Source organism: Prenolepis imparis, unplaced genomic scaffold (assembly GCF_030444845.1).
Source record: "Prenolepis imparis isolate NDT839.2.m4 unplaced genomic scaffold, iyPreImpa1.0 SCAF_1, whole genome shotgun sequence".
Taxonomy (NCBI): Eukaryota; Metazoa; Arthropoda; class Insecta; order Hymenoptera; family Formicidae; genus Prenolepis; species Prenolepis imparis.
Genome location: NW_028141159.1, coordinates 21290828 through 21299619, shown reverse-complemented (window position 1 = coordinate 21299619; position 8792 = coordinate 21290828). Strand labels below are relative to the sequence as shown.

At 29.8% G+C, this 8792-nt stretch overlaps 1 protein-coding gene across 1 annotated transcript; it reads right to left on the bottom strand.

The window, feature by feature from the left end:
* Positions 1 to 3860: 3860 nt before the first annotated feature.
* Positions 3861 to 6113, bottom strand: LOC145935911 (odorant receptor 22c-like). The gene is made up of 6 exons (XM_083037702.1): positions 5740 to 6113; positions 5312 to 5651; positions 4891 to 5112; positions 4414 to 4533; positions 4180 to 4335; positions 3861 to 3999 (listed from the first exon to the last, which is right to left on the bottom strand). The coding sequence occupies exons 1-6, from the start codon at positions 5994 to 5996 to the stop codon at positions 3949 to 3951; spliced, it is 1146 nt and encodes a 381-aa protein (XP_082893828.1). The 5' UTR covers positions 5997 to 6113; the 3' UTR covers positions 3861 to 3948.
* Between the last annotated feature and the right edge of the window lie 2679 nt (positions 6114 to 8792).

Genomic DNA, 8792 nt, shown 5'->3' with positions numbered 1-8792 from the left:
TGACAGCGCACCGTTCATTTCCCCAAGTGTATCCTCACTCGAATAAGTATGGATCAATCGCTATTATGCGTATTAGTCGCATATTAGTTCTATAGCTCATTACCTGTATTGCATTACTTAATTCCATGTAAAGCCAATAATGAGTAGGTACTGTTACCATGAAAAAGTGAAGCTATCGCAAATAATTGTCGCAAATATTGTCAATTTTTTTTGTAATTTCTCCTATCTAATTATACGATTCGTTTATCTCGATAAAATTGTCGCATCTTCCGTATATCGCGAAGATTGTTTAATGACAGTTGATTGAACAATCATATTAGGTATTCTGGACGAACAGATCTAAATTACAGTAAATTTTCAAAGAGATAAGTAAGAGGAAAATATTATATCGTTGTACTTGAAATTGATTCATGTAATGACGAGTTTTTCTTTAATAATCCAAAGAACGTTATTTTGCGGAGCACGCAAATGTGAAAAAAGTTTTAAAAAATCATATGAAAGAAATTTAGTTACAAAACATATTCAACAAAATACATATGCCCTACAAATTAGATGCGCGATTTTTCAGTGTAGATTCAATTTTTAGTTGACAGTGTTTAGATCGACGTCCTTTTTTTCTAGGTAAGAATTATACATATATTGTGAAAAGGCATTTATTTATATTTGTTTTAAATATAATGCTAATTTTTGTATATAATTAACATAAAAAATTATTAACAAATTATTTAATTATATATATTTATATTTTTTTTGTTCACATAAAAATATTGATACAAACATTTTATTGAGTTATTATTTAGATTTTTAGTTCCACATTCAAAGCAGCATTGTCTGAACATTACAGCATTAACTAAATCGATTATTGTGCAAAGCAGATTTGTTTATCTAATATATTTTTATTAATTTTTATTGCATTATCAGTCACTTTGCATATGATTAATTGAGAGAAATTATTAACTTCTAAATTATTATCAAGATTCAAATTATTTCGAGAATATATAGCGTATAATATCGAAATATATGCCAAAACTTTCGTGATCTAAAAAAAATTTTTTTTATACTAATATCCAGTGAGAGAAACACATTTTTCAATATCAATATATATCCCATTAAAAATGTAATGTATACATGAGAGTTATACATTATACATATACATGTTCAAGAACATTAAACATATAGCATATATATTCATGATTATTTGATTCATATTGATGTATCTTCATATAAATAATCTGTTTTAAATATATAATATTTAAAATTGATAAAAATCTTACAGTTTTTTAAAATCTTTTAAAGTCACATCCGTAATTTTTTTCAGCTGTCATTGTCATTTCAGTAATAGAACTGGCATTTTTTGGTGGATAATTCGTATCAAAATGTCTCGTATATAGTCATCGCCGATAGAGCTGCTCTGAGAAAGGAAAAGAAGCTAGAATTAAAATGTTATATGACATATGACAATAGATACATCGCGTTGAATATAAGAAACGTGCAATTACACGATAAATACAGCTTTGGCATTAAATCATATAATTACATAATTAACATATTAACTTTTATTAAAATTAACTTGTATTTATGTGTTACAGAGAACATATAAAACACTGGCATCCATGAAAAGTCATAAGATGGTGCTAATCTTATAGCTTAGCTGTTTGTCAGCAAAACAAAAAACAAAAGCTTTTAACTTACAGGCGATATACGAAAAAAATAAATATATGAAAAAATAGATTTTATTAGTATACCGGACTTGCAGAATAATATGTTAAATTATATTAATAAAGCAAATCTTAATATCGTGCATTATACTCTTAATTATTAGTTTAATGTTTTACATATTCAAAATTGCAAGAACGTAATTTAAAAAAAACGAGATAACGCAATATTCTTTAAAATGTGATGTTACTAAATATTAGATGAGATTTTTCTCTTCTCGGAATTATTTCATGTAAATTATTTTATTATTTTCGTTCCGAGTAGTTTTTTGAGACGATCATAAATAAAATAACGATGTCAAACATAATTTAATAAAATGATTGATATTTCAATTTTGAACCAAATTGTTTCTTTTGAAAGAAACTCTGTTTTCTCACTACAAGCGAAGTAGTTTTATTCACTATTATGCATAAATCCTATAACACAAATAATTATATATTCCATACAAATTGTATCAGTGCAACGAAGAAGAAAAAGTTATCAATATTGGATAAAGATATGATTTTCTGATGCCTTTCGATAAGCAATCTTGTGGCCAATAGATAAGATTTTCTCGTGGAGGAAATTTCTTTTCTTTCAATCCCTGGCACATAATATCGATGTGGCCGTTCACATGAACTATCTTGAAGAAAGAAAACTGAGGATTTAAGAAAAGCTCACGAAATTTAAAAGACATGCTTTATAGAGCATACATTTTACAGCATGTTTTAATAAGCTTGATTCAAGAAAATAATTAATTAATGATGTTAAGCAGTTTCATATTCCCTTTGACTTACCAATGCCAGGATCAGAGCGTTCAGCATCGCGATTACAGTCTCTCGCCGTCTCTCATATGTGAAGAAAATATCCCAGAAGAATGAACTCAAAGATTGGCGAGTTTGTGACATGGTCGAACGGAAACTGCATCTGTACCGGAAACTGGGGCCCTTCGCCGGCGGAAATTGTGCGATGGCTCAAGTAGCTGCCCGTAAAGTAGAAGATAATATATAAATTTCAGGGTCATCATAGTTTTAGAACATCTATGCACCAGATTTACCTTTCTTGTCATCACACACGGGCAAATTTGTGGCTAGGTTGGTTCCAGTCGTCATCCATCTCGTCCAAGATATCCGAGAATATTCTGCAATCGATCTCACTCATTTTCGATAATGCAATTTAGTATTATAAGTACTGCATATGGTGAAAATAGCCATGTAAAAGCCAGAAAAACGTTCTATGTGAGAAGCCGAGCCACAAGCTGATGAAACCAAGACTAATCTTTAGCGGCAGACTTATGGTGCTCGTCAACATAGTTATGCTTTATGCATTTATCGAAATACGTACGTATTTAGGGATCCTTTGGCCGAATTGCAGCCGAATGCTGAAAGAGTAAAAAACTATACACACGCGGCATCGATCAATTGCAATTAACTATCACACATACGAAAACAACGTATGCACGACGAACTAAATTGCGATGACAGATGATTACAGGTTTCTTTGCTCTCGGAAAAAGTGCATACGTGAAAAATATCAATTCCGCCTGATGAGTTATATGCAAAGTAATAACTAATTTTCTTTAAAAGTGCAATTGCTGTTCCTAATATACTTACATAGGGAGAAAAAATTACGAATAAATCTAAAAATTAGACTTGAGAGAAACAATCAATTAATAAAATGATGAAATGACATATTAATTGATTAAATATTAGTTTTATATTAACAAAGAAGAAAAATATTGCTGTCAACACAGAGAAAATGATGAGAAAATAGAAGTTACAACTTTTAATTTCTAAGTAAACACATAGTAATTAAAAATATATGTGTGTACATGTAATTGTATATTTTTAATATTACATTAATTAAAGTATATATAAATACTTTAATTAATAACTCATAACGCTGTTGTCTCTTTCTAAAAATTTACAACAATTTTGTACTCGATAAAAGAAAATACAATCTGTTTCGTAAAATCTCATTCGTGATCATAACGCAATATTTCTCGGTAGAATTTATCGAGGAGAATTTATAATTTTTTATCTTACTTGCGTCTGATTAAAAAGGAAGGCACCGTAATACAGAGGTATTACAAGTTAATTAAAGTTATTGGAAATTAAAGAAGAAATGCAAGATTAATATTATTATAACACTCTATCATTTCTCTTTCTACAAACATATGTTTCACTACTCTATTTGCGATATAATTCGACAGTATACATATATATGACCAGCATACATTTTGATATACGAGTTTCAGTACATTGCATGCAAAACTGAAATGTACGAAGCCGAAGCTTTCATGGCCTAAAAAAAAGCGTGTTCTTATGAAGATAAAAAAGTACTAAAAGAAACAATTTTTCGAAGTTCAAATATCATTAACGCGATATACATTTCTTAAAAATTGTGTCAATATTATCTCTTTCAATATTGTTTGACAATCAAATTATCGAAAGAAAGGTACGATATCTCACGCAATAAACTTACAGTAGTGAAACTTTCCAATGTTAGATCCATAACTTTCCCGGCTGTGATCGTCAATCGTTTCTGCGACCTCAGAATCAGGAATAATAAAATTCGGCATTCGCTGGTAGATAAATCATACCAAATTGCCTCATATGCCGCATCGCCGATGGACTTACTCTGGAAAAGAGAAAAAGGCTGTAGATTATTTTAAATAAATGCATTTGCGTTGGATAAAGGTAAAAGCAATATGCTAACTTTGGTGCTCAGATATTCGCCGGCAAAACAAAAGACGAAAGCTTCTATAGTTACTGCGAGATATGGTATGATAAATTGTATAAAAATCCCGGATTTACTTTCTGTATTCATACCTAAGGACTGCATAATGGGATATTGAAAATCATTTTTATAGCTTTTAATATAAAATAACATGTATTTGAAAAAAAAGGTCTGTTCAAAGTATTGTTATATTAAATATCGCAAGATATAGTTTCATTCGCTTTGAAATTTTCGTTAGATTTAATAATAGATTTAATTAAACAAACTTTTATCTTTTATATGTTACGTCAAAAAATTATTATAATTTATTACAATTATTATAATATAATAATATATTTTCAGTTAAATAAAATTAATATGATAATTCTATATAATTTTAAAATGTGTTTTTAGATGCTGTATAATATAACACTGAGCAATTTATTATTGTTATACATTAACTAAAATAATACTCACTATCACGACCATAAATCCTATAGCGCAACTAACAAAGCTGTTCCATACAAATTGTAACAGAGCAATGAACGAAAAGTAGTTTTCGATATTATTAGACAATGATATAATCTTTTGGTGTCTCTCGACGAGAGATTTGGTGGAGAATACCTTAGATTTGAATGTGGAAGGGATCTCTTTCAACTCTTGACACATGATATCGATTTGTCCGCTTACGTGAAGTACCTCGAAATAAAAAAAAGAAATAAAAAGAAATAAGCTTTTAAGCAACACGTTCAAGCAAGATTCGACGAGAATTTTAATTAATTCGTCAGAGAAAATTTTAAATATTGTCGTAATTAATCTCTTACCTGATATACGTCTGTTATACTTAATTAAAAAATGTTCACAATACTAAGAATATTCTCTCTTTTCCTCAACTTACCAGCGTTAAAATCAAGGAGTTTAATATCGCGATCACGGTCGCCGTTTCTAACACATGAAAGAACAATCCCAGGAGGACGAACTCGAAGATCGGCGTCTCGTGGGTCTCGAACGGAAACTGTACCTGTATCGGAAACCCCCGATGTCCGTCCACGGAAACTTTACGGCGACGTACCTGGCTGTCGATGAAGTAAAGAACGGTGGCTATGGCGTTGACAGATATTATGGCATTGGAGCAACGATGAGCCAAGTTAGCCTTGTCCGTCATCACGCACTCGTGCAAATCAGTCACGCGGTTTTTCCAATCGTCGTCCATCGCGGCCAGGATATCCACGAATATCCTACAATTCGATCTCTCGAGAATCTCACAAGATGATAGAACTCTCTCGAGACATTAATCATGCCGAGCGATCGCCGAGCTGGTCTTACCGGCGATTAAACCAGAGACTGATCAGCTTCAGGATCGTCAAGGTGTAATCCAGCGTGAGGCCCAGACCGTCCATCAGTTTGCTCAGATTGCTGAAGTCTAGATGCGCGTAGACGTACGAGTATTGAAAGTACTGCATTATTACAAGGGTTGTCATGTAAAAGAGCCAGTAAAAAGTCCCGTACGAGGAACCGGGCCACATGCCGATCACACTGAGACCGATTTTCAACAACGGGCTTACGGTACTCGTCAACATCATAGCTGCGCGTAACGTTGCATTGAACCATCACTCCGATCGGTCGTGCACATTATTTTCTCCCGACGAAGTAAAGCGACGAGAAGCGAGGCGTCTAGATTTTTCAAAAGAAATACGCGATCGAATCTCTCATTGTCAGAGTCTAACTTCGTAATGCGCTCCCCTCTTCGGCATCGCAGAAGAGATAGCAATTTCACGAGCTAAAACTACCACCGAGGTAGGAGAGTGCGGGCAATGATCAATCGCAATTATGCGTTCACGCAATATAAACTGTACGACGATGAGCTAAATTGCGATAATAGATCAATGATTATGGGTTCTTGCATGCAAAAAAGATAGACGTGTATTAGACGAATAATTATCTTCAAAAGGACATACACATAATCATTATTATTTTGATGAATTTAGTTAAAAAAATGACATTAAAAAGATAGAAAGATCTTATGTTCTTGATGGATCTGAAAATTGTATCCTGTCAAGCCATACGATAAATTATACAAATAACGTATAAAGAATAATAGCCAGATGTTTAGTATACGTCGTAGAAAATGGAAAATATTACAGATAAGAGAAGGCTAAAGCGTGCACTTCGAGCATAGAGATAATAAAGATATATTTGTCATATTACATAGGTAAAAAATTTTAATATGTTAACATATTATATATTAAATATATTATAAACATATATTAAAATATAAAATTATATATTAAATATATTATATATATATTAAAATATAAAATTATATATATAATATAATTAAATATATAATTATATATATACATATATGTTTATGTCTTTCCCCGTTTTTGTAATAAGTGTGTCAAAAATATTCGAGACGAATTATTTATCGCGCCCAAGTGTGAAATATTCGATAAAATATTTAGATATATAAATAATTCTTCCCAATTTAATACATCGCATGCGATACAAACACATAAACAGAAACATAGACATAACTTTGATATAAAAAATGGATTCATAAAAAGGACTTGAAAAATTAATACATTTGTGCTTGTGTGTATATATACCTCATGCTTATAAATTTTTCCAAAGTGAGTTAACAGTTTTCCCGGCAATAATTGTCAATCATTTTTGAGACCAAACTCCAATCGACAATAAATCTCACAAATATAAACTGAAAATAAAACTGAAAATAAAGAGACTATCAGATGATACCATATTGTGTGTGAAGTGATTTGTACATTGTATCTAAATTAATCAAATTACTTCGATTTGATTAATCGACTTACTTTGAAAGTTATATAATTCGAGTTAAAAAAATATATATATATAAATATAAATATTGCAATAATTATATATTGCATAAAACAATGTTTATATATTGCTATCGCTCAAAATATATATGTAACAGTAATGTAACATGTTAATTGTTAACGAATAACGTCTAATAATGAAAAAGTCAATATATATAACGGAAACAATAATAATTATTATAGCTGCATATATTTTTTATCGTAATTATTGTTTTTAATTTTTAAATGCAAGTTGCAACTTAGCCATAAATAGAAAGAAATAATATGTTATACACATATACATTCGAATACAAAGAGTTCAATTTTAGATATTGGCGCTCAAGAATTTTACCGTGACATAAAGATTTGTTTGCGATATAAAAAGCATTAATTTTATTCAAATTATTGCATCTCTTTTACTGAAAATATATAAAAGAAGACGAATTATCAATCGAAAAATCAAAGTTGTTGAGATTCTGCTTACAATTAAAATCATGAAATCGACGAAGCAAATAATTAATATATTTTATAGAAATTACATACATATGTTATTTTTTATGGTGGTGGTGTTAATTTGACAAAGGTAAGTTTTGAAGCTTCAAAAATATTCATGAGCCGATTATTTTAGTATTTATTTAGTAATCGTACTAAAAATTCGCACTATTTATTAATTCTCACATTCTCAAATCTGCTAATAGCTTACGATATTTAAAGAATTTATTTTTTACATTATAAGCTATTTTTAACATACACATGACAAATGATATTAATAATTGTATTGAATGAATGAACACTTATGATTCAATTGATACTGAAGAATGATTTAAAGCGCTTAAAAATGGCTAACATTATTTTTAAAAAACTACATTATTAATTGACAAAACAAAAAAATTAAACTCAGTATTTTTACATCTAAAACCATAGAAAGAAATTTTAAAATTTATGATGAATTTCATTATGTACTTACCGAATAAAAATCACATTCAGCAATTCGTTGACTTCGAATGGAATCTTCTTTTTTAGCGAGAACAAAACTTCACTGTTGGAATTGTTCACCGAGCAAAATACAAGTAAGCGCCGACTGAAAATAAGAAAAAAATTAACTAGAGATGCCAAAAAACACATTGGAACAATAACGTGACAGATCTGCAATCGTCATGAGATCTGTAAGATAACGCACACGCTTTAATCTCTATTGATTGCAATTAGGATATTATAGAATATCCAGTGCACAAGGTATAAATGTTTAAATATGTACTCTTATTAAGAAAATATTCATAATAAATGTTATTTTCACTGATTATCATTAATTCCACATATAAAATCTCATTAATATGCCTCAAGAAATTTCTCAATACAAGCGTTGTCTGATATTTAAATTAAAATCCTTTCATTAATTTTTTTTCTCCTATCAATTTATTTTATATAATGAGAGACTTTCATTCTCTCTAGTTATATATTTATAACAATGTTCTTTTTTATATCATTTTTCAGTTATATTATATATTACAATTGAATGAGAATGTTATTTTCTCTTGACACATA